Genomic DNA, 25,666 nt, shown 5'->3' with positions numbered 1-25,666 from the left:
CGCTGCGCGCACGCGCAAACGACAACGCGCTAGCCACGCCCCCTGCCACCTGCCCCTGCCCCTGGCTCGCCTCTTGAACCGGGCCGCCACGCAGACAACGTCTTTGACTTTGACTTTCGCTTTCGAATTTTCTTTTTCTCTTTCTCTTGACAAAATAAAAAACTAAGCAAAAAAATTCAAATCGATGAAATGTAAATAAAAAACGAGTTGCCCTCTCGCCCCGCCGCGTCCCGCACATGCAGGTGACATAACCAACTGGCCAGCGGCCTGGGAGCACCGAAGAGGGGGACGGGGGGAGGGGAACGCAGCTAGGCAAGTTGTTAACGTGTTTAGTTTTTGTGGCTGGCGAGCTTGGAGCTTGAAGCGTGGAGCATGTAGCTTGGAGGTTGCCCATTTGAAATGAGTGCAAAAAACAAAAAGTTGTTGCGGTCAAAAGGCCGCCAGGTTGGCAGGTGGGGTGGGGGGTGGGTTGTGTGGCTGCCAGCGCTGGACAGGCATGCAATGATTTATTCCAGCAATTTATTTGCGTGTCTCTCGAGTTAAAGTCTTGTACGTGCTGACGAGCAGAGAAAGTCCATAAATTACAAAACGACAACAACAAAAACAATGACGACGACCGAGTGACACACACACACACACACAGACACACACACAAAAGTCTCTCGCTGTGCATAGAGCCAGGCAGCTTTACCTGGACTAGCAACAGCAGCAGCTGCTCCCGCATGCTCCCGTTCCCGCTCCCGTTCCCGCTGCAGTTTCCTGATGGTCTTCTTGCAATCGTCCAGCTCACGTGTCAGGCGCTGCATGGCCTTGTTCTTGAGGGCCAAGTCGATGCGCATGCTGCGCACCGAGCTGAGCAGCTGTGTGTCCTCCTTGTGGCCGGGTGGCTGCAGATGGCCATGGCCATGGCTGAGCAGTGATAATGTGGACTCGGACTGGGAAATGGGCAGCTTGGAGTTGGCAATCGCCGGATTGCGTCGCTGTGCGCCGCTCTGCTTCGAATTGGGACGCGACGTGTTCGGCGTCGAGTTGGCCGTGCTGCTGGTGCTGCTGCTGCCGGCCGAGTGCAACTGCTGCTGCTGCTGGAGCTGGAGCTGCTGCTGCAGATGTTGCTGGCAGCTGATGCTGGGCGAGGGGCAGCCAATGGTGTTGGTGCTGTGATCCCGCATGGCGCCCGCATCGCTCGCCTGCGTCTGAGTGCCCGTGTGGATGGCCTTGTTGTGGCCAAGAGGCTTTGGGTCCGTCTGGGCGCCGACTGCGTCCGTTTGGGTGCAGTTGTTGTAGTATCTATCGGCGCGCTTCTGCATGAAACGATCCAGTGTGCGCACCTGGGATTCAATTTGCTCGTTCAGCTTCGTGTTGATCTCCTGCAAGCTGCCGGGCGGAGGGTTTGGGCGTTAAGACACGCTGAAAGTGTGTGGCGGAGAGACAGAGACAGAAACTCACCTGAGCACCTGCGTCTCCAGGTCGGCAATGTGCGTCTCGTATTTGGCCTGCACGGAATTGAAGCGCGCCTGCACATTGGCCAGTATCTGCTGTGCCTTGCGATCCTGCTCCTTGGCATCCGATTCCAGCTGGGCAATGCGCTGCTCCAGCAGCTTGCGGCTGTTCACGTTCTCCTGGTCGTTCAGCGAGCAGATGCCCGTGCTCTTCGAGGCAACTGCAGCAAAGCAATTCACACACATAGGTAAGCTGGCGGGGATTGGCCCTGTTGTGGACTCACCTATCAGCGCCGAGACAGAGTCGGGATGCTTACGCATGAGTATGCGCTCCATTTCGCGGCACTGCCGCTGCAGATCCTGTATGATGCGTGCATCCTTCTCCTTGCCATCGGCTGCGTGCCGGCGCTCCTGTTGCGCCTCCTCTAGTTCGGCGCGCAGTGAACGCTCCAGCTGGATGGCCTCGTCGCGATCCCGGCGCGCCGACTGCAGTTCGCTGCGCAAAACGCCAGCGCATTCGTGCAGATGCTGCACGTCCAGCTTGAGCATCTCGGACTCCTCCTGCAGCCGGCCGTTGTGCTCGCGCAGCGCGCGCTGTGTCTGCGAGAGCGATTCGCTCTGCAGCCGGACCGAGGCCAGGCGCTCCTCGGTATCCTTCAGCTGCTCCTGCAGCTGGTCGATCTCGTTCTTGAGCGCATGCTCCCGCGACACGCTGCACGCGATCTGCTCAATGGGCGAGCTCAATGTGCTGACCAGATGCTTGGGCGAGCTGCCCACCGCCTTCTCGCTGTAGCTGGCCATCGGGACGATGGGCTTCAGCTGTCCGCCGCGATTGGCCGGCTGGACGGGATTGCCTTGCCCGGAGCTGCGCCGCGAGCCGGCGGCCAAGTCCTCCGCTTCGGTTAGCTCCTCCATCTGCAAAATGACAAATTATTTTTCTTAATTTTTTGTTTTCTTATTTTTTCAATTTTTGCGGATTAGTCGAACAGTTGCCGCGGCATTCGTGAAAGTGCGCCTGCCAAGTGCCGGGGCGCCTTTGGGTGTGTCAAGTGCGCCGTGTGCTAACGGCAACAGTCAACGCCGCCAAAATAGCAACAATAACAAATACAACAACAACAACAACCAGCAGCAACAACAACAACAACCCGCAACACCGGCAAACAATGAGCAACAGCGGCGCGCGCGTAGTTTCTACGCGCCTCCTCCAACCCAGACCCCAGAGCCCCTCCCCCTTACGACCGCCCTGTCTCTGGAGTGGCGGGCGAAAAACAAAAAAATAACAACAAATCAAAAACAACAACTGAAAACCAGTCGAAACAACAACGGCAACAGCTACGCAACCAGCCCGCACAGTAGTGCCAAATCAGGCTAAAACATCGTCAAAAATTTGATATGAATAGACAAATAATAATAAATATATTAAACAATAAATATAACTTAAAATGTAAATATAAATGCATGAATTTCCAAAATATTATAATTATATTAATTAATTAATATCAAGCATAGTTAGAAGACTTTGTTATAAAAAAAGCTAGCCCAAGAACTAAGAAAGTCATTTAATAGTAATAAACCGTCGCCTAGAAATTATTACTAAAGGTTTAAAAAGAAACCAAAAACAACGTCAAGAAATAAGAATAGGTAGGCCTCCGAGCAGGGACAACGACTACAGCTGTTATTTTGCAGTAGAGGCTATTTAACAGTGACTACAACTGTTAATTTACAGTAGGCGGCCGGGCAGAGATTGTAATAGATTCAGATGGAATTTAACAGTGGCTAGAACTGTTGTTTTAAGCGTAGATGCAATTTAACAGTGACTAGAACTGTTATTTTACAGTAGATGCAATTTAACAGTGACTGCAACTCTTATTTTACAGTAGACACCCGAGCAGAGATTTGAATGCATTTTGAACCACTGTGCTTCGGTTCGTGCCCTCGCTTACGCTCGCTTACGTGTGTACGTGTGTGCGTGTGTGCGTGTGTGTGTTGTGTGAGTGAGTGTAAATATGTATTTAACAAGGGTAAGCGATGACGATTTAGACTACAACGAACATAATTACAATGATGTGGGTGTGCGGCAACAACAACAACGACAACAACGACAACATCGACAACAATTGCTGTTAAAATAACAATAATAACAATGCACTCAATGAAGCAGCGGAAATATTGGAAGAAGAAAGTTGTGTGTGTCCCTTCTGTCCCCAACCGTGTCTCCACCCACGCCCCCAGCTCCAGCAGCGCACATTGTCCGAGCTGTGCCTGTGTCTCTGTGTGTGCAGCGCTTTTTCAAGCCTCATTACAAAGTTTGTTTTTTTTCCGTGCCTGCCCATTCGCTCCACTTGAAACACTCTGGCAACACTCTCGCTTTCATCGCTTTGCTCATTTGGCTGATAGATTCTATCTGAAAGGCAACTGTCAAAGCCCCATATTGGTAGCTGCATTCCGCATCCCCAGGCAAGCTCACCAGCTCGTCAGCTCGCCAGCTAACCCATATTTTGGGCTTTTTATTTATATTTCTTCGTCTTGGTTTTGTTTCTCATATGTTAATGATGTTTATGTGTACGTGCATCATATTAGTTTTATTTTTTCTTTCAATATTTCTAGCTAATCCCACTTTCCATTTCATTTAAAAGCCGCTCAAAAACGAAAAACAAAAAAACTAAAATATTTACAAAAATTATGCATAAGTTTAACACGTTTTTTCTTTCAGAGAGCATTTTGTGAATGACGCGCGTAACTTTTTCGACTGAAGGATTGGAAAAGAACAAAGCTTTTCCTCAAACTTTCAAAAATATCATATCGAATATTCTGTTATTTAGAGAAGCAGCTGTGATTTTAAATGGAATAACAGATGCCCTGCTTAAATTTACGAAATGATTATGCCAAAAGTATGCTACAATTGGAAATAGCTCAGAATTCTATGCCATGGTTAAAAAGAAACTTGAGGATTACTAGGGAAATATAACTCTTTAGATATGTAGACGGGGAACTATTTTGGGTTTGACAAGAAACTCACTGAAGACCGAAAATGCCTAAGAAAATATTGGGCGGAATTTGTAAAAGGTTCTTGATCAAATCTAATGGAATACTCTTGTTTATTCGGTTTTATCGATAGTATTTCGATAACATTGTTGCTTTAGTGAAAAATAAGAAAAACCTTTTAAAATTAACAGAGAATTTGAGAATGTTTAAGGCACATTCGTGTTGAATCCAGCTTGATAGGAGTATCTATCGATACTTTGTACGTTATGTTAAAATTTTATTAGAGACTAGCGACTAGTCGATAGTATTATCGATAATCGATAGAAAATTTCCGGATAGAAAATATGTTTAAGGATTTTGCAAGATTCGCAATTGTATAGCTTCTGTCTAAAACAAAAACATATATATTTTTTAAATTTATTTTTGAAAAGACATATATTAATTTTGTTAATATATATAGTTGATTCTCCGATGATTCAGAAAGTGAATCTTTAAGTGGATGGAAAATTGGCTTATCTCGAACGATCGAACGGCAATCGAAACACATGAATCTTTGCCTCATTTACAATTACTTGTAAATACTCATAATGCTAAGTAGATATATTTGTGCCCACATATGAGCACATCAATGAGTATTTATGAGTATTAAGGACAATTTCACTACTTGACAGCTGTTCGCATTGGTTACTTCAGTCAACTGTTGATTATTTGCAATTACTTCAACTCTCTTCGCTCTTCCTCAATTGACAATTGATAAGCTACACACACGCACACACCAACATGTCATACATATATATGTGTGTGTGTGTGTGTGTGTGTGGTCATATAAAGTGAAAGGAGCGGCATTTGAGCTGCGATTGATTGGATAGCGAGAGTAGATCAGAGCAGAGCAGAGCACAGCGTGGGTAATGGCAATAACAACTGCTACTGCTGCTGATTGGGTGTGTGTAATTGTGTGTGTGTGTGTGTGTGTGCTTGGCTCGTTCAGAAATCATGTCAATGCGTACAAATTGGAAATCTTTAAAGCTTGCGAACTTTTCAGTACTCACAGATGGGCGAGATTAACAATCAATCAATTAGAGTAGCTGAGACAATTTCATGTGTATTTCATGTGTTGTAGGTGCAAACTCTTCTGTCCCCCACACCCTGCCCTTCTCCAAAACCCCTTTAACCGCCAGCAGTCCACAAGCTGATTAACAATGGAAAAAACAATAACAATAAACCAGAAATCAATTGGCACGCGGCTTCATTAACACATCACGTTGAGCGCAAATTGCAAATTGCAAATTAAAATCGGTTTGTTATCGATAACTAGTTCGATCGATTGAAGATCTCGATAGCAGCTGGTCGGGTGGGCGTTGATTGTGCACATAGAAAGTCGAGCAAGAATTATCATAATCATGATAATGAAACAGGTGATTAAATATATTTATATATACTTAAACCAGCTATAAATACTAACAACGATAAATACTGTTGATTCAATTCATTTGCAACTCTCTGAGACAAGATTAATAGCGTATATACATATGTATACATATATATATATATGTGTATATATATATATATATATATATATATATATATCATATATATGAGTAGAGAGAGAGCTATTTGTCATTTGTGTGAAGGCTTCTGCAAATTTAAAAACAATCCGATTATGCCCAATGTCCTATATGATTAAATACATATGAGTCCACACATGATCTCCGTATATCGATATATACCTATATTAATGCATTATTGTATGTATATATTGATTACAATGTATTATAAATCACAAAGAAAGCGCACGATGGGGATTCCCCCTGAGATAACATAACGATAACTATAAATATTATTTAACAAAATGAAGGTACAGATTCTAAGCACAAGCTTTGCGCTTGGACATTATTTATTATCAAATGAATGAGTATAATATGAAGAAGAAGAAGAAGACGCTGTGGAAAAATATAATTATTATAATCAACCCCCGAAAGAAAGCGAGAGCGGGCGGCATAGCCGTTCGCGTTGCCGTTGGCGTTGGCGTTGGCGACATTTGTCTGCGATCCGATCTCAAAATTAACATAGAAGATCGGACAACAACAGCAACAGCAACAGCAACAACAACAATAATATACAACGGTCGTCGCATTTATGAAGAGATTCATGCAACCGATAAAAGCGGGCGACGCTGTGGCAACGCCGGCTCACAAGGAAGAGACGCGTCGCTGCTCGCGTCGCAGTCGCTGCCCGCGTCGCAGCTGGCGTTGACAGCGAGCTGGATGCCTGTCCAAGCAGCGAGCGACGGCAGCGCCGCAATTTACATACATAACACGATTGCTACACACACACACACACACACACATAGACACACACTCGCTTGGAGCTGACGTCGCTGCTGACTGCGCCGCCGAGAGAAATATCGAAAATGAAATGGCAATACTTTCCCAGCGTTGGTATAAAAGCGCCACTCGACCAATGGGACATGTCTCATTACGGTTTACTGTTAGATCTCGCTAAGATGTACGACGGGAGATCAACAAGAGCAGCATTTCAAGCAACAACAACAACAAATACAACAACAATAACAATGATGACAATGGCAACAACAGCTCTGCTGTTGCTGCTGTTGGCGGTCAACCAGGCGGCGTCCATGTCGCTGGATCGTTTGGCCCTGGAACGGAACGAGCTGCCCCCCGCTGCTGCTGAACTGCAGCAGCCAGGTGCGGCCAGCACACTTGTTGTGGATGACATGAAGATGGCCGCACTGCCGGCGCATGGATCTACGGATATGTATATGCTGGTGCCGGAATCAGTGGCCAGCCAGCTGGACGATACGGAGCATGTGCATCGTAATACCATCGAAGCCGATGCCGATGCCGATGCCGAGGCTGAGGCAGAGAATGCAGCCGTTGGCGAGAGCGCCGATATGCTGATGCTGGAGAGCGATGATACGCCGGCCATGCAGCTGGTGGAGCTGCCCAGCGATATAACCGTGGCGGAGCTAAAGACCGAGACGCAGACAGAGACAGCACAAGCAGAACTGGAGCTAGAGGCGGCAGCAGCAGCAGAGCCGGTGGCAGCAGAAATTGCATCGCCGGAGCTGATTGAGGAGCATGTCGTAGAGCAGCCAGTGGAGCAGTCAGTGGAGCAAGTGCAGCAACAGGCACAGTCACAGTCGCAGTCAAGCAGCCAGGAGGCGCAGCTGGAGAATGCTGAGGCTATGGCAGATGCAACCACCGAGGCAGTGCCGGCCAATGAGGAGACACAAGCGGATGATGAAGTGGTGCCCGCTGCAACCGAGGAGGAATATACCACGCCAGCTGCCATAGATCAGGAACCGGCAGAAGCAAGTCAGCCAGAAGAGCAACAAGAGTCGGAACCGGAACCAGAGTTGGAGTTGGAGTCGGAGTCGGAGCCGGTGGCACAGGTTCAACCCGAGCAGGAGCAGCTGGCTCCAGAAGAGACCAAGTCCGAAACAGAAGCAATTGCCGAGAACGAAGTGGACACCACCGAGTCATCAACCGTGCTGGAAAGCATGGCGGCGGGCATTGAGGAAGGCCTCAGCGCAGCCACGAGCGAGCTGCTGCCCGAGGAGCTGAACGTGGCCGAAACCCAACAGGATGAGCAGCCAGCCAAGGAGCCATCAGTCGAGCTGGAGGCACAAACTGCAGCACCCGAGCTCATCGTGGAAGCGGCAACTGAACAGTTGGAGCAGGAATCCATGCCAACGGCTGATGATGCCGCGGAGCAGCCAAATGCCGAACAGCCAGTGCCAGAGGAAGGAGCTCCAGTGGACGCCGAGCTGGAACCAATGGCAGATGCTGAACAGGAGCCGCAACCCATGGAAATCCTTAGTATGCCCGTCGTGCAGAACGAGGAGGAAGCTAGCAAGCCGGCCGCTGAAGTTGAGACCGAGATGCACAAGGAAACGGCGCCAGCTGTGGAAGAGCTGGAAAGCCAGCCACCATCCATTCTGGCTGATGAAATGCCCGATGCAGTTGCGCCAGTTGCTGCAGCTCCGGCAGAGCCACAAGCTGAGGCTCAGCCTGAAGCCCAAGACGAGCCTCAAGCTGATAAGGCAGCTGAGCCCCAAGCTGAGCCCCAGGCCGAGTCTGAGCCATCGATCCTGACGACCATCATACCAGTCGCAGTGCCGCCGCAGTTGCCAATGCTGATCCAAGAGCCGGAACCGGAACCCATTCAGGTCGTGGACAGCGTGTTGAACTATGTGAATGCCTCGTTTGCGCCACAGCAGCAGCAGCAGGATCAGATGCCCGAACAGGATCTGGAGCAGGAGACAGCCACAGAGAGCGCATTCAGTGCCCAACTGCGACGCTACGATGGCGCCCAACTCTGGCGCATTGTGGTGCAAACGGATAAGGATAAGAAGCTGGCCGATGAGCTGCAGTCGAAATATGGTAAGTGCCACATGCCACATTCCACATGCCAGGCAATTGAATAACCCACAATCTCTCTCTCTCTCTCTCCCACAGACGGACAACTGTGGAAGGAGGTCAAGCAGGAGGTCGACTACCTGCTCAAGCCGCAGGTGCTCGCCGCTGCCGAGCGACACATACGCGCCGCCAACTTGTCGCGCATCGTGCTGATCGATAATCTGCAGCAGGTTATCGAAGTCGAAAATCCGCCCGCTGACAAAATTGCCGAGCTCCAGAATCGAAAGGGTGAGTGCAAAGTTGGGGGAAGGGCCGATTTTGTCGCAAGTGTTTTTTTTTTCGGTCGCCTTGAGCTCAGGTGTCGCCATAAATGAGCTTTTAATGCAGCCAACGGTTGGGGCGTGTGAAAAGTCATAAAGCGACAAGTGACACGAAATCAAGAAGCAAGGCGCAGACGAAGACAGCAAGCAGACCGACCAGACGCTACCCTGTACTCAAGGCACAGATTCTTTACTGAGTCGCCAAACTAGCCGCAGCTAGAAATCGATATTTATCGAAAGTGAATCGATACCTAGAATTATCGCAAGGAAAGCTGCAACATGTTTTGCATATAATATGTTTCGGACCGAGGTCCGAAGTCCATTTTTATCGAAAGCGAATCGATAATTATCGGTTTCGTAAAAACGTAAAGAATTATCTCAAGAAAATCTGCAACTGTAACAAACTTAGCCGAAGTAAGCAATCGATATTTATTGTAAAGTGAATCGATAACTATCGGTGAATTATCGCTAGGAAAGCTGCAACATGTTTTGCATATAATTTACAAATCAGATATCGATGAATTATCGAAAGTGAAGGGGGCTAACTATCGATAAAAAGTTGACTCCACAAATCGATATTTTTTTACTTTTTCGTATATAATAGGAATTATCGAAATAACAGTTAATAGGTTTTGGCCTTTAAAGTCTTTTTCTCTATGGGGCCCGCTGCGACTATCGACTTAATGATACCCTCTTTTTCTCGACCAACTTTGAAGGGGTATAAAAACAGAACGAACAGAGTGTGAAGGTTGTTGAAGGTAAAGCAAGACTTGGCAAAAGGGGTTGCAAAAGGAAATGAGACATCGCGACAGTTAACTGAGTGACGGCGGAACACTTGTGACAGCTTTGATATGCCCCGCCACGCCCACAAGCCGCCCTCTTTTGGCTGCACTTGAAGCTAGCCATGAACTTGGAACGCACCGCGACGCCTTGACTGAGATGGGAATGGGCAAGGGCAGGGGCAGGGGTAGGAACTTGCAAGACACTTGTTTAATCAATAAACGGCAGGACACGCAATTTCCTTGAGTCGGTGCAGGAATTGAGCCATTTCTCCCAATCGCCAAGCTATATTCAGGCACTTGACACTTGCCCTTCGAGGTTCGTAATTCGAGGGAGGGGGCGAGGTCAGGTTGAATGAACTGCTCGGTTGGGGTTGCCATAGTTAGTTAGCATACGCTCGCTCAGTCTGGCAATATTCTGTTCATATTCCGCAGGACATCGCCTCACCTGGCAGGCCTATCATCGCCTGGAGGATATTCACGGCTTTATTGATTACATGGCCAAAACGTATCCGGACATTTGCTCCACCGAAACCATCGGCCACTCCGTAGAGAAGCGTCCGCTCAAGATACTCAAGTAAGTTCTCCGACGACGAGGAGCTGCTGCAGCGTCCACCAGGTCTTAAATGTTCGCTTTTCCTTGCAGAATCTCCAATGGAAATGCACGCAATCCCAGCATCTGGATCGATGGCGGTATGCATGCACGCGAATGGATCAGTCCCGCAACGGTCACCTATATAGCCAATCAGTTGGTCGAGGGCTGGGAGGATCTGCCCGAGCATATGCGAAACATTAACTGGTACATCCATCCGGTGGCCAATCCCGACGGCTACGAATACTCCCACACCACGGACCGTTTGTGGCGCAAGAATATGCGCGCCCATGGACGCCAATGTCCGGGCGTCGATCTCAATCGTAACTTCGGCTACAAGTGGGGCGGCAAGGGCACCTCGGCGAGTCCCTGCTCGCAGACATATCGCGGCAGCAAGGCCTTCTCGGAGCCGGAGACATTCTACATATCGAAATTCATAAGCGGCTTCCCGCGCGACACTTTCCAGGCGTATCTGTCGTTCCACAGCTACGGCCAATATATACTCTATCCCTGGGGCTATGACTATCATCTGACCAAGGATCGCGCCGATCTCGATCGTGTGGCACGCCAAGCCGGCTCGGTAAGTAACTGCTCCAGCTAATCCCAAACGCTTGAACTCTTACGATTTTCCGCCTCGAACAGATCATCACCAAGTCGTCGGGCGTTAAGTATACGGTGGGATCTTCGGCCACAACGCTCTATCCGGCCGCCGGCGGCTCGGACGATTGGGCCAAGGGCATTGCGGGCATCAAGTATGCCTACACCATCGAGATGGGCGACACGGGTCGCTACGGCTTCGTCCTGCCCGCCCAGTTCATTCAGTACAACGGCAAGGATGGCTACACCTTCGCCGATACGGTCGCCCGCGCTGTTGCCCTGGGACGCACAACGGATGCCAGAAGCAGCTCCAGCTCCAGCAGCAGCCGTCGCCGCCGCACTCGCTAGTTGCCTGAACTTAGACTTAGTTTAATATGACTTTTTTTTTTTGCGTTCAATCATTTTTTTTTTTTTTTTGAATGTTATTTATACGAAACTATTTATTTATTTATTTATTTGTAACTAGACAAATTGAACATTTCAAAATAGACTGAGACATGTTTATTGAAAAAAAAAAAAAACTAGATATAACTTGGGAGTTACGGGATCATCGAGTTGTGGTACATGAGAGGTAAAACCTGGAGAGTTTGTAGTTCTTTTATCTCCTAGGATCCTGAGTCATTTACTTTTTCTGTCCATAACCAGAATCTCCAAGAGTAAAGAAATGGAAACCCGCTCAAAACTAAATAACTATCTGTTATATAAAATAGATATTTCAAGCTGGGTTTATTGTTTAATCGCTTATTAAAACTTCTTGTTGTGGCATCTTAGCCATAAATTTGAAAGATTCAACAAATTACCGAGCGTGAGAAAGTTTGAGCTCATTTATCTATTTGAGCTTAGATCACATTGGAATTTAAATAAATGAACGCAATTAATCGATTTCAAACAAAACTGAACACGAATTTCGGGTCAAGCGTTAATAAATACCACGACGAACACAATTATCGGCGCGATCTCTGAAAACATATTAAGAGCGCATTCCAAAACGTAAATACCCTAGCTCGGAATGTGCAAAGGTCACGAAAGGTGACTAACCAAAGGCACGATCACAATTTAAAGCTCGTTCTTTGACAACTTTGAAAACAAAGTTGGCAAGCTTTTAAAAAGGCATTCAGATATGTGCATATGCCACAAACATAAAATATATATATCCCAAACAATATATATCTGAACGAAAAGAATCTTCTTGCTATATTAGTCTTGTATAGGCTTCGAGCTTTGAAAAGAAGCCTGAAACTTCAAGTAGAATTTTGTTAAGGTCTTGAAGCTGATCCAAATATTTATATATATTGAAGGAACAGCTATGAATAGGTACAGGGTATTAAGAGAGAGGGAGAGAGAGAGAGAGAGAGAGAGAGAGAGAGAGAGAGAGAGAGAGAGAGAGAGAAAGAGTGAGAGAGAGAAAGACTGAGAATTGCAACAACTTTTGCGGTGAATCGTGTAACTAAGTATAAATAGCTTGGCTTGGTATAACAGTATAACAGTTATTTATAACATTTCGAGCAAAGTAAAAGTTGAGCTATGCAAATTTGTGGCCCATTCTGCGTGTGTGTGTGTGTGTGTGTGTGTGTGTGTAAGTGTGCGTGTGTGTGTGTTAATGTGATGAAGAATTGAGAACAGACGCAAAACAGCGAAAAGTAGCCGTTACTTGATCAAACCGTATCGAACGGCCGCACGGGCAACATTCGGCACATTGGACGCTTGCAAAAGCCAAGCAAATAGAATGCATTACGCATACGCACTGTGTGCCGTTGCACTATGCGTGCCACAGCTGTTGGCAGCATCATCATCATCATCACGTTACGATTTCTTTGCGCGCACCGGCGACAATTTGGTGCGTTTGCCCTTCTTTGGCGGCGGCGTCGCCCAGCTGCTGCGCTACCTGCGCCCCATGGAGCTGGCGGGCGGCATTGAACGTCGCTCGGCGCTGCGCATGGCGCTGGACGAGAACTACGTGAGCTATCGGGGCGCTCAACTCTGGAAGCTCAACTTCAATGGCACACGCAAGCGCGGCGATAGCTCGCCGGATGCCCAGTTCAATCAATTCGTGGAAGACTTTGGTGAGTAGCGAAATTGGCAGCGGGAGAGAGACCCCCTGAGGGATCTCGATTTCAATCAGACCATCTGCAGACACTGAAAAAACCATCAATCGATTTGACAGACATTCTAATTAGGCAGATGGTCAAGAGATTCGCGTACTTCCTGTTTGCTGATTGGAAGCCAAGAAATTGCGCTTTAAAATGCCGAAGAGTGAATGCCCTTACGGCATCAATTATTTCTTAATATATATGTTGTACGGTTTGAAGAATGATTGACTGACTGACTGACTGATTGATGACCAAGCAGCTGGACAATAAATTGGCATACTGCCTGTTTTCTGATTAAAAACCAAGAAGTTGATATATATATATTTTACTATTTGGTAACTGATTGACTGATTGACGGATTGATGATCAATGCAAAGCTCACACCGTTAAAGCTACGAAGCTGCATTTTTTACTAGACAAATGAATAATATTCTTAAAAACAATAAAAAAAAAATGCTACCTTTGGACTGCTGTTGATTTTTCTTCCTGATCAAAAGCCTAGCTTATTATAAAGTCAGAAGGTAATAATAGTTTCGAAGAACATAAAACCCCAACGAACAGTCAGATATGCAAAGCAAAAAATTCGCTTAACTGTAGTTCAGCCAAAATACACACACAGACTGGGGATCAGAGGTGGGCTGTTGACCTCTTTACCGAAAGAATAGAATAGAACATGTCAAATAGTATCAAACGCCCAGCCGCTGGCAGTGAGTAAACTAAGCCACAAGTCACTCGGTCAGTCAGTCAGTCAGTCAGTCAGTCAGTCAGTCAGTCAATTAGGCAGTGAGCCAGTCAGCTAGTCGCCGGGTCGGGCAACAGGTGTTGTTCACGCATAAAATTGACATTAATCAAAGAGCAAGAAATTCAGCGAATCTCGACCTTCTGCCAGCAAATGCGAGAGTGTGGAGAATTAGTTCTGTTTGTGTGGCACGATCAGCATGATGTTGATGTTGATTATACTCTTGATGTTGGTGTTCTCTGCCGGCAGTCGTGGCAGTGCCCAGTTAATACTGTGGCGCAGCGTTCCGATGCCGGCTCTCGCGGCCCTGCCCGAGCTGTGGACGCTGAACAGCAGCGAGCTGTACGAGGCGACGTTTGAGAGTCTGCAGTGGCTGTCGCCCACCGATCTGAGACGCTTCGATTTCCTCTCGCCGGGCTCAACGTATCAGATCAATCGACGCTATCGCAATGATGCATCCGTGCGTCGCTACTACGGCCATCAGCTGTGGAAGCTGCATGAGACGCGTCTCGGCCAGCCGAAGCTGCGGGCATTTTTGCGTCGCTTTGGTAGTGCCAAGACCCACAAACATGTTCTACGATCGTTCAGCTCAAAATGTCTATCTTACAGGCAGCGAGGTGTGGAACATCAATCAGGATGGCATCGATATAATCATCGAGCACAAGAATGTGGCGGCCGCACAGCAATACATGGAGCAGACCGCCTTCAGCTATAACATCATGATCGATGACATCGAGACGGCCATCGATGAGACCTACACGGAGGTCAACGAGGCGGATACCGATAACACGTTGGCTAACTACTCGCTGCCTTGGCTAAACCGCGAGAGTGCACTGCTCACCTGGCGAAGGTACCACGATCAGGGCGATATGCAGCAGTTCCTTCAGAATATATTGGAAACGCACTCCGAGCTGGCGGAGATCGTGCAAATTGGTCTCACACGCAACAAGCGACCGCTCGAGGTGCTCAGGTCTGTAAACATTCAATGTTATGTGCACTGTTAAGGTTACTGTTCATGTTATTGTCTCTGTTACTGTTTATGTTATAGGCACTGTTAAGGTCTATGGTAATGTTATTGTCACTACTATTGTTACAGTTTCGACTTAATGTTAATGTGACTGATGTCGCCACAGTTTCCACGCCTAATGTTATGAGCACTGTTAAGAGCACTGTTCATGTTTATGTTACTGTAACTGCTACAGTTTCGATTGTTTAAGTTATGGGCCCTATTTAGATCTCTGTCGAGGTGCTCAGGTCTGTAAACACTCAATGTTGTGTGCACTGTTAAGATTATTGCTCACGTTAATGTGACAGTTTGAACTGAGTACTGTTAAGGTCTCTGTTAATGTTATTGTCTCTGCTACTGCTACAGTTTATGAATACTATTGAGGTCTCTGCTAAATCGATATTGTAACAACTCCTATTACTCTAACACTCTTGATCTTACACTTTTACTGTCAATAATAGAAGTTCTTTCCACAGAATCTCGAATGGCAATTCGAATAATTGGGCCGTTTTTGTGGATGCCGGAATGCAGGCGCGCGACTGGCTCAGCCCTGCAGCGCTGACCTATGCCATCTCGAAGCTAAGCTGGCTGTGGGAGCAGGGTGAGGCGGATAAAGCAATGCGTCACATCGATTGGTACTTTTTGCCATTGGCTAATCCCGATGGCTATCAGTACTCGCGCCTCACCGATCGCCTGTGGACCAAGAACCGCAATTACGATAGCGCCAGCGGCTGCTATGGCGTCAACTTGGATCGCAACTTTGACTATGGCTGGGGCCAGGCGGGCTCCACGTCGAATCCATGCAAGAATCTGTACCACGGCGCGAAAAGCTTCTCCGAGCCGGAGACGCGTGCCATACGCAACTTTTTGCTCGGTATGCGCGACTATTTGGGCGCGTATGTGTCCTTCGGTGGCTACGGCCAGGCGATCACCTATCCCTGGGGCGATGCTGACTATGTGACCAGTAATCAGCGAGAGCTGCGCCACACGGCCCGCCAGGCGATCCTCAATTTTCGCCGGCTCAACCATGCCGAGTACAGCATGGGCAGCAGCTATCGCCAGAAGCTGGCGCGATCGGGCAATGCGGCCGACTGGGTCCAACAGCACATTGAGCCGCAATATGTGTACAATGTGTTCCTTAAAGATCAGGGTCGCTATGGCTACCTTATGCCGCCGCACTACATACTCGAGTCCGGGGAGGAGGCCTACGAATTTCTCAAGACCATAGCTCAACAGCTGAACTGACAACACGAGAACTATTTTTAGCGACTATTTTTTTTTTTTTTATATATATTTATTATGGATTATTTATTATATTTTTCACTTATTTATTTAACTTATTTATTTCTTTATCACTTATTTTGTCATTCGAATATTATAAGAGCACTTGTATCTATTTTCTTCAATAAAGCCCATATGATCTTTTATATCTGACGAAAGATTTTCCCCCTTAACGACCCGGCTAATTCCTAATTAAAGAGAGCTGATTCATAAATCCTACAAACTTGTTGATGAAAACTTGATTCATAATATAACAATAAATTTTATTTGAATTCTGGCATTTTTTCGTCTTTGTTTTTTTCAAAATCTGCTTTTTAACGCAACAACTTGTGGTTTTTTATGACCTTATCATAAGAAAGTTTTAAGTGTTATCAATTCAGTTTCTCAGCTTTACTGACTATTTACATAGTCTTGCATAATAGTCAAATTTAGTTTAATTGAATTATCTACAATCTCAACAAAAACACAAGTTGTTTCCTCACGACATAAGCCCGCCACGGCCACGATCAACGGCGGAGTTTGAACTGCTTGCTCGCAGGGCAAAAACTGTGGCATGCTTTTAGGCGAGGCACTTAAAGCATAACTCAACAGAGTTTAGCCAGAAAAGCCAGTACAATTAAATCTTGATAAATAAATAAATATTCAGCAAGTGCACAAGCGTTTTGTGGCAAACTTGGAAAACTCCTGAGGTCCAACTAAACGCAATTGTATTACGACCAAAAAATGTCAAATTGCTGACAACAACAAACAAATGTTCAAAATAAACCCAAAATAGAAAGCAGTGAAGAAAAAAAAACTGTAAAAGAGCGCGAGAGAGCAAGCAGAGCAGAAGAGCTGATGCTAGAGCGAGCGCGAGCGCGAGTGCGAGCGTTGGCCGGACAGCTAGTTGAACTGGGTGGAACTTTCACTTTCAATCGCGTTTTGAAAACTAGTAAAGAAAAAATGGGGGAAAAAAAATGTAACGACAAATGGCGCGACGACGACGACGACGGGCACCAAGATGTTATTCATTTATTTATTTACTTAACATGCATATATAGAAATTATGCGGATCAGGCGAAAGGCCTGCCAAAGCTCAAAGCGCGCAAAGAAAGTGATTTAAGCGCTGGAAAACAACAAAAAAAAAAAAAAACAAAAACCTGCTGAAGAACGGCCAGAGGCAAACAGATATGCACGGCCAACAAAATACCCTAGATTCGCAAACAATGAGCCGAAAAGCAAACAATTCGCACAGATTATTGTTCAAGTGTGCGTCTGTGCGTGTGTGTGCATGTGCCTGCCTGTATGTGTGCGTGCGTGTGTTCTCTTGGTCAAGCATGAAGCGAGTATTGAATGAAGCTCTCGACTGTCGATTGTTTGAAATTAAATTAACCACATAAAGCTGCTGCTACAGTTCCCAAAAGGGTAGCACACACAAAAGTGAAAATCGTATGCAGAAGCGGAACAAAATGAGCACAACAACAATAACAAATACGCAAAATACAAAAAAGCCAGCTAGCAGCAGCAGAAGAAGCACAAATTATAAACTACAAAGAAGAAAAAAAAAAACAAACTTAATTGGTGGGGGCCATGTTGATCATCATTAAAGGCGAAAGAAAGTAAAAACAAGTGGGTCAAAAATTGCGCCGTCATACGCGCACACACACACACACACACACACACACACACACATGTATGCATGCATATATATGTACATTTAAAACTTGTAATAGTTGGATGTATGTGTATACAAAATGACATATTGAAAAACACATAATCACGCACGCACGCACGCACGCGCATACATGCATACATCTGCACAGTTTGACATGTGTGTGTGCAGCAATTGAATCAAATTTACAACAGAGCACAATGCCTTTCAAATATATGTATACGCATACATGCATCTCAGTAAGCTTGCATGTATCGCTGCTGCTTCTTGCACTCACTCACAGATAAGTCATGCATTTCCCAGCTCTGAGGTCAGCAGGTAAAACCACTGATCAAAAGATTATGCTTAATATTTCAATAATTATAGCTATCTAGCTGTAGGTTTTCCTAGTTAATTTTTTTTTGCATTTGTCGAGTCTTAAAAGTTCGGCTTAGCAACAGATTGTTTATGGCTTGGCATTATGTTATACATTAACATTATTGTGTTATGTTATTTGCAGTATCAAAAGTATCATCCTGTAATGAGTCATTTGGTAAATTCATTCCAACAATGATGACTGTTCTTTAAAGTCATTAAACTTTTTGTTCGTATTTGTGCTGTTTATGAAGGAATATTATTGTCAGGTATTTCAGACATTAGCAGTTCTAGCTTTAAACTGGTGAGAGTATATACATATATATATATGGTATATATGTATATCTAAAGGTTGCATGTTATCGTTTTACAATGTGTGCACAGAGTGTACAAATTATATCTGTGATGACAGTTTGTTTACTTTATTTTTACTTTTCTCACTTAAAAAGATAGCCAATATTCAATTTTAAATGATGAATTGCACAAGTTATTGAGGCGAGTAAGTGAACCAAGCAAGAATGACAAGAATGATAAATAGTGGAAGTGCATACAGACACATATGCATATAAAATGACTATTGGATATGCATGCATACATGTATGAATACTTATGAAATGCACTGTGCTCAAATCAAGCCAGAGCAGGCGTTCGTGCCCGAAATAGAGGTGTTAATTTCGAATGGACTATTCCGTGCTGTTACGCTGAGCGCTGCGAGCGAGTGGCTTTCAATGCAAAGCTGGAGATACACATTAAAAGCAGAAACAAAAAAAAACCATTAACAGTTGCGATGTGGCTGTCAAACTGTTGCCTGTACAAGTGCAAAGTGCAAAACGGACGCCAACTGCACGACTGACTGTGCCTATGCATGTGCATGTGTGTCTGTGTGAGTAATAGATTGACTTTTGATAAAGCACACGAAATGCAACAACAGTAGCAGCAGCGGACACATAAGCAGCAGCAGCAGCAGCAGCGGGCGCAGCGACGCATCACATTACAGCACGACGCAAAAGAGAGTCAATGTCGCTGACTTGCATTGCATAGCAGTGAGATGGGAAGAGTGTAGGCGCAGCAACAACAAAAAATTACTCTGACAGCAGCACACACGCACACATGCGCACATATGCACAGGCTTCACAAATTTATTGTTGTTGGTTCATGTTTTTTTTTTTTTTTTAATTTTTTTGATGCGTGACTCTCTCGCGCTGCCTGTAAGCGCGTCGCTGCTGCTGCTTGCTGCTTTCTGCCTGCTGCGCCGCCGCTGCTGCTGCTGCTGTTACTGCTAGTGCTGCTGCGACTACTGTTGTTGTCAATTCATTCAGTACGCGCCGATCGCTCCAAGATCGGTCGTCAGGCAGCAGCGCAATTTTTTTTTTCCCAAAATTGCTTTTTTTTTTCACTTTCTGTTGTAATTCTGTTTAACGTTTGTTTTTTTTTTATTAATTTTTTTCGGTCTCTTTTTCTGATTTAGTGTGTGTGCGTGTATTATTTTGTTCCGTTTGGTTTTATTTTGGTTTTTTTTTTTGTTGTATTTATTTTTTATCGGGAAACGGCCCTCGGCACAGTTGCCTGGCTGGGTTTTATATAAAAATTGAAGCGACACAAAGGCAGCATTTAGTCTGGATCCGTCAGTGAGCTGCTAAGTGTTACAGTCAAACACAAACACACACACACACACATACACGCAAAGGTGTGTCAGCAGCAGCAACTGACCGGCAACTGCAGCATCCAAGAAGCGCAGCAGCAGCAACGACAACAACAACAAACACAGCGAAACGAAAAACGTAAGCTAAATAAATGAATTGAATTGTGCGTGTGTGCGTGTGTGCGTGCGAGCGAGAATGCAAGAGCGTTAATGCGGATGCGTTTCTGAATGAGAGAGGTCATCCATGATTAACGTTTGCATGTAAATTAACATTAACATTAACATTAACATTGCGCTTAAACTTTTAACTGCAACGGGCTGCGACAAGTTTCTATACCCTGTATGCAGTGAACAGTGGACTAACAAAAATGGGTATAATGATGTATGTAACGGGCAGAAGATAACCGATACCCGATACCCAATATCCGAACCCGATACCCGATTGAATATATACAAACATTTACATATACTAAATTAGAATCAATAATTTTTTGGTGTGAAAAGAATAAGGGATAACAAATTTGCAGGAAAACTTCTTCCCGCCTATCAAAAAATCGATAAATATCAACGATTGTAAGATCTAATTTGACTATTCCGTATACAGTATATATGACGGCATAACAATTCTGTGCACAGGGTATTTCGCAGTCGGGCACTCTTACTTATTTATGACTCGTCAAGGGAAATGTTAAGTCGCTCCAGTTTTGGAGCACAGCACGAACTGGCGATAACATCTGGGACACGTGATCGAAACGAAGGTCGGGCTATTCACAATAGCTCTGCCCCACAAGATTCCATTGCTGCGCACAACAACCTAAATGTTTGCTTAGAACCAGTTCTCTGGGCCGCTTTCTGCACTAAAAAAAAACAAAAACAAAAACAAAAACTAAACAAATCAAATAGACGATAATCCAAACAGGTCGTCGGGAGAAAATTAGCACAATTGCGTGCTAACCAAGAGCGACAACAGTTTCGCAACCGAAACTAAGATTCCGATTCAGATTCCGATTTGGATTCCGTTTCGGATTTGGATTCCGTTTCGGATTTGGATTTGGATTCTGAAAGACTGCGCTCGTAATTAGAATTCAATCTCAAAAGCAAAAAAAGGGGCCAAAAACAATATTCAGTTGCCTCGAGATTGCGCAAGTGTCTTTCGCATACAAATGGATTCATTCCGAATGCGTTTCGAATCGTCGTATCGCATAATAGACCGCAATCCAAGCCCACCCACTTCCCGCGCTTGGCATAAAGCCCAAATGCGCGTCTCGAATTGATCGTCGACAGTTGACGGACTGACTGACAAAAAATATATGCAAATAAAACCAATTGCAGCCAAGCTATAGAAAGCACAGCGTGTCCAATTGCCGATAACATTGAACTTGGCCAAGGCCAAGACACACACACGGACACAGGAAGCCGTTGTCCAAAATCAACCACAACAACAATATATGTATATTACTTGGACTTGCCTATTTATCATCATTTCATGTATTTAAAAATGCAATTGCAACATTTTGTTAGACTCTGTCCTGGCATTTCATACAGGGCTGCAAGGCCGCAGAGAAGTCGATGGTTCAAATCGTAAAGCCTTTGGGTTTCTTTCGAAAACCTCGTTTTTCAACTACTCGAACCCAGGTTTTGGTTCAAAGGTTTGGTTTTTGAAAAGCTTTTTGGACAAATGCCCAGATTTAAGACTCGGTTTACCATAAAAAATTATTGGGAAAATCGGTTTGAACCGGTTTTGTTAAAAGGCGGTTTGAGAACTTTCATTAAGGAAGACTCTGGTTTAGCAAGGGTATGTAAGATTAAACTAAATAAACTTAAATAAATACAAAATGAAATCTATAAAAACCAAGATTCCTGAAAGATTCGAACTGTGAACCGGGCCACTGACAATTCGTCAGATTGGGAATTACAATATTTCCCCTACAGATAAGGTTGCTAGGCAGCATGGCAGAGCCTTTCGGAATTGTTGTTAAAAGTGGGAAAATTGCAAATAGATAACCTGTGATCTGTGGAAAACTACTCCATGTTGTCTCTATATTTATGAGCTACATATCAGAGCTAAGGCTTTGAAAATAATACTCCTGAGACCTTGGTTATTCAATCGAAGAGGCTGATTGTGAATTGAGGACACTGTGAAGGTCTTGCCAAGAAGTTGGGAAAACCAAACCAGTTTCACACAAACTATTTTCACCCGTTTTTCCAAAAGAAAGCTCAGATTCTTAGCTTAGATTGTTGATCAGTCAGTCAATCCGTCAATCCGTCATTTGGCTCAAGCTTTAGAATTTTTAATGACTGCACAAATTATTATATAAAATCTATAAAAAACAATTAGGTCATCGCAATGTATACAAAAAAGAGCTTCATTTCCGTTCGTTTTTCATATCATAAATTAACATTTTTAACGATTTACAACACTGGCTTGCAATTAGTTTTCGCTGACGTACAAAAAATATATTGCGAGGATTTACAACTATTCTGTTATAAGATTTATCAGTTATTATTATATATTATTATATAGATTGAGATTTACAGCTCTGAGTTAAACGATTTTGCAACTTAGTATTGAGCATTAATTCAATTGTTAAAATCAATAATGGGAAAGTTTTCAAAGTTCCTTTCCGATTTCCCATATCGTAAACGTGAATTTGTAAAAATATCCCATCCAGCTGGATCGCAAACAACTGTCAATTTTATACATTGGAAACATTCACAAAATCACAAAACAAAACCAATCACATTAGTTTTCCAATATCGTAAATGCACAGTTCTGGAATACAACTCCATGCCAATATACGATATACGTGAATGTTAATTTCGTGTAATTACAATTGCGCTCCATATAAGCAAGACTAGTTTTATGAACGAGTTTAGTTTCCCTTTTTCTGTTAACATTAAATTGGGAAATTTGTAGAAAATCATAAAATAAACCCTCATTAGTTTAACATATCGTAAATATAGTACTTCTAACAACTCGTGTGTGCTCTAAACTGTTTTCATGAGTTATTTGTTTTTTTTTTTTTGTTTCGAATATGGATTAAGGAAAAAAAGGTGACTCGATTAACAAACTAAGTGGCGAGTGCTATTTGTATTCATTTGAATAGAGTCTGCGACCCAGAAACTCAACTAAGCGTAACGGGGGCGTGGCGGGGCGGGACGAGTTGGGTTAATTGGGTTTGTTAATTACTTAGACGCTAGCTGCAGCTCGTCGGAAGCTGATAAGTTATCATTCCACACAGATATCGCCGCTAGCTGACAACTAACAACTGATAGAAGGAGAGATGAGTCAACGTTTAGGTCAGCTGATGCTGCTCGGGATGCTGCTCGGCATGGCGAGTGCGACAAACAGCACGCTGGCTTTTCAGGGTAATGAGTATCTGAACGGGATACCGGAGCGCTTTGACGAGACGCAGCTGTGGCGCGTTCACAACATGAGCGATGCCATGCTCCAGAGCATACCCGTTGGCCAGGTGCTGGAGGAGAAGTTTGGTGGCAATATTTGGAAGGAGAACTCCAAGTTTCTGGACGTCTCCATTGGCAAGGAGCACGTAAAGGCGGCGCGCAGTTTTCTGCAAGCCCACCACCTCGATGCCGAGGTGCTGTCGGACAATGTCCAGTCCCTGATCGATCAGGAGCTGCTGGAAGGCATCCAGGCCACACAAGCCCAGCCAGGCGCACGCTCAAGTGAGTAGAGAATCAATTCGAATCGTTAACCAAATCGAATTGAATGTCTCCCCCAACAGAGAAGGCCTCACGCAGCGGCAGCGGCATGCATTGGAAGGACTACCACGATCTGGAGACCATCTATGCGTTTATGCGCGAAATACGCGCCAAGTATCCGAATATATGTCGCCTCTATACCATAGGACAGACGGCCGAGAAACGCGATTTGAAAGTCTTGCGGTATGTTAAGCGAAAATACGAAATGTCTTCGGAGTACCGAAGATTGAATACACTTCCCAGCAAAACATTAAAGATATAGGTTGGTCCGATTTCGAAGATGTCTGTGCTACAGTTTGTCACATATTTCATAGCCAAATTCCTCTGCAAGCTGATTTTCCTGTGCCGCCCGAAAGTAGGCTACATTCTGTTAGCTGCAAATGCAATACACTTGCAGCTGTTAACTTAACAGAGCCCACAGCTAGACAGCTAACATTTGTATTAAATGTTAAGATAACATTCTGGGCGCTATTAAGAGGGATGCTACATTTTGGCAACTGTTAAGCAGCACAGAAATTTCCAAGCACCGCCTAAAGCTATGCTGTGTTTTTTTTTGTCGCCCTTGCAGCATCTCGGAAAATCCGCGCGAATTCAAAAAAGTTTGGATCGACGGCGGCATCCATGCACGTGAGTGGATCAGTCCGGCAACAGTTACGTTTATACTGTACCAGCTGATGCACAACTGGGAGAATCAGCCGGCGCATATACGCGGCCTCACCTGGTACATAATGCCCGTAATGAATCCGGATGGCTACGAGTACAGCCGCACGACGAATCGACTGTGGCGTAAGAATCGCTCGGCATCGCGACGAACCAATTGCTTTGGCGTCGATCTGAATCGCAATTTCGATATTGGCTGGACCGGATTCGGTTCCTCAAAGGATCCCTGCAGCGATGTCTATCGCGGCAGCGCAGCCGCCTCCGAGCTGGAAACGAAGGCCGTTTCCGATTTTCTGGCCAAGCGCAAATACAATCTGGAGGCGTATCTAACCTATCACAGCTACGGCCAAATGGTCGTCTATCCGTGGGCCTACAAGGCCGTCAAGGTCAAGGACTCGAGCGTGCTGCAGCGCGTCGCCAGCACCGCTGTCGATCGCATTGCCCAAAAGACGGGCAGCAGCTACACGGCGGCCGTCACCCACGAGGTGCTCGGCATTGCCGGCGGCGGCTCCGACGATTGGAGCCGTGCCGCACTCGGCGTTAAATACGTCTACACCATTGAGTTGCGCGATCGCGGCACCTACGGCTTTGTCCTGCCGCCCAAGTTCATCAAGGACACCGCCCTCGAGGGCTGGACCGTCGCCGAGACAGTTGCCCAATCCATCGGCTGATCCCGGAACTATATCTAACTAGGTGTAAGTGTCTGAGCGCAGCTTCGCGCTTCTCTATGTGTGAATGCCTATTTATGTATGCATGTACATTGTACATATGTAAAAACAAATAACAACAACAACAAAAAATCAATAATAAATATATATATATATATACTTGTATCTATAAATCATATTTAATACATGTTCTTTTTATTTCGCTTGGTTCGGGACAAAACCAGGGCTGCAAAACGGTTCGCAGCCGAACCAGTTTGCGTCTAGTTCCAGTTCTTATTGCAACCAGACTATTGAAGTCGATTAATTAATACATTAATCATGTTAACGTATATAAATTGAATAGATTAAAACAGGATTCGATGCGGCGGGTTAATGTTCAATTTTCGACCAACTGTTCATATGGATATATGATACAATTGTCCAGTTCCTAGGCAGTTTAAGGTAGTTTATGGGAAAAATAGATATTTCCCGTAGAAGAACGACCATAAACTTAATATTGTCTGACCTTCAAGGCAGCAGCAATTTCTAGTTAATTTAGCAAAAAGGAAAGCAAATGTTCATATAAAAAAATAACCTACATTCAGTAGCATAGAGAACCTGTTTCACGAACCGAATCTAAAGCTGAACCGTGAACGGAACTATAACGATAAGGGATAACAGCAAAGGCTGCTAAAGGAAATCCAATCAGACAAACGGAACATGGGCAAACTGAAAAAGTCTCCGATTGGAGAATGCTGTGGAGGAGGCATGCGAATCGATAG

At 45.0% G+C, this 25,666-nt stretch overlaps 4 protein-coding genes across 4 annotated transcripts in view; 3 read left to right on the top strand and 1 right to left on the bottom strand.

Moving 5' to 3' along the window:
* Positions 1-25,666, bottom strand: part of LOC115768794 (centrosomal protein of 162 kDa) — a 30,186-nt gene that overhangs the window by 3,603 nt on the left and 917 nt on the right. Inside the window, exons 2-4 of the mRNA XM_030713490.1 lie at positions 1,724-2,354; positions 1,447-1,660; positions 692-1,374 (exon numbers count right to left, since the gene is read on the bottom strand). Coding sequence (XP_030569350.1) covers positions 692-1,374; positions 1,447-1,660; positions 1,724-2,354 — 1,528 coding nt within the window. The remainder of the gene's footprint in view (positions 1-691; positions 1,375-1,446; positions 1,661-1,723; positions 2,355-25,666) is intronic.
* On the top strand, positions 9,607-11,473 carry LOC115768796 (carboxypeptidase B). The gene is made up of 2 exons (XM_030713492.1): positions 9,607-11,074; positions 11,137-11,473. The coding sequence occupies exons 1-2, from the start codon at positions 10,529-10,531 to the stop codon at positions 11,437-11,439; spliced, it is 849 nt and encodes a 282-aa protein (XP_030569352.1). The 5' UTR covers positions 9,607-10,528; the 3' UTR covers positions 11,440-11,473.
* On the top strand, positions 12,818-16,171 carry LOC115768797 (carboxypeptidase O). Its single transcript, XM_030713493.1, has 4 exons — positions 12,818-13,158; positions 14,170-14,468; positions 14,530-14,890; positions 15,403-16,171. Exons 1-4 carry the CDS (start codon positions 12,818-12,820, stop codon positions 16,169-16,171), a joined length of 1,770 nt encoding a protein of 589 aa, XP_030569353.1.
* On the top strand, positions 19,958-25,042 carry LOC115768795 (carboxypeptidase B-like). The gene is made up of 4 exons (XM_030713491.1): positions 19,958-19,993; positions 23,097-23,541; positions 23,601-23,760; positions 24,146-25,042. The coding sequence occupies exons 2-4, from the start codon at positions 23,139-23,141 to the stop codon at positions 24,906-24,908; spliced, it is 1,326 nt and encodes a 441-aa protein (XP_030569351.1). The 5' UTR covers positions 19,958-19,993; positions 23,097-23,138; the 3' UTR covers positions 24,909-25,042.

Source organism: Drosophila novamexicana, unplaced genomic scaffold (genome assembly GCF_003285875.2).
Source record: "Drosophila novamexicana strain 15010-1031.04,08,12 unplaced genomic scaffold, DnovRS2.1 tig00002019-arrow-arrow-pilon, whole genome shotgun sequence".
Lineage (NCBI taxonomy): Eukaryota > Metazoa > Arthropoda > Insecta > Diptera > Drosophilidae > Drosophila > Drosophila novamexicana.
This window is presented reverse-complemented; position numbering and strand designations above follow the sequence as displayed.

Excerpts from the sequence above, each read along its gene's own strand:
- LOC115768796 (XM_030713492.1), top strand. The coding sequence starts at position 10,529 with ATGTTCGCTTTTCCTTGCAGAATCTCCAATGGAAATGCACGCAATCCC. Across the intron at positions 11,075-11,136 it reads TGGCACGCCAAGCCGGCTCG|ATCATCACCAAGTCGTCGGG; the intron begins GTAAGTAACTGC and ends CGCCTCGAACAG.
- LOC115768797 (XM_030713493.1), top strand. The coding sequence starts at position 12,818 with ATGCATTACGCATACGCACTGTGTGCCGTTGCACTATGCGTGCCACAG. Across the intron at positions 13,159-14,169 it reads TTCGTGGAAGACTTTGGTGA|TCGTGGCAGTGCCCAGTTAA; the intron begins GTAGCGAAATTG and ends CTCTGCCGGCAG. Across the intron at positions 14,891-15,402 it reads CGACCGCTCGAGGTGCTCAG|AATCTCGAATGGCAATTCGA; the intron begins GTCTGTAAACAT and ends TTCTTTCCACAG.
- LOC115768795 (XM_030713491.1), top strand. The coding sequence starts at position 23,139 with ATGAGTCAACGTTTAGGTCAGCTGATGCTGCTCGGGATGCTGCTCGGC. Across the intron at positions 23,542-23,600 it reads CCAGCCAGGCGCACGCTCAA|AGAAGGCCTCACGCAGCGGC; the intron begins GTGAGTAGAGAA and ends CTCCCCCAACAG. Across the intron at positions 23,761-24,145 it reads CGCGATTTGAAAGTCTTGCG|CATCTCGGAAAATCCGCGCG; the intron begins GTATGTTAAGCG and ends TCGCCCTTGCAG.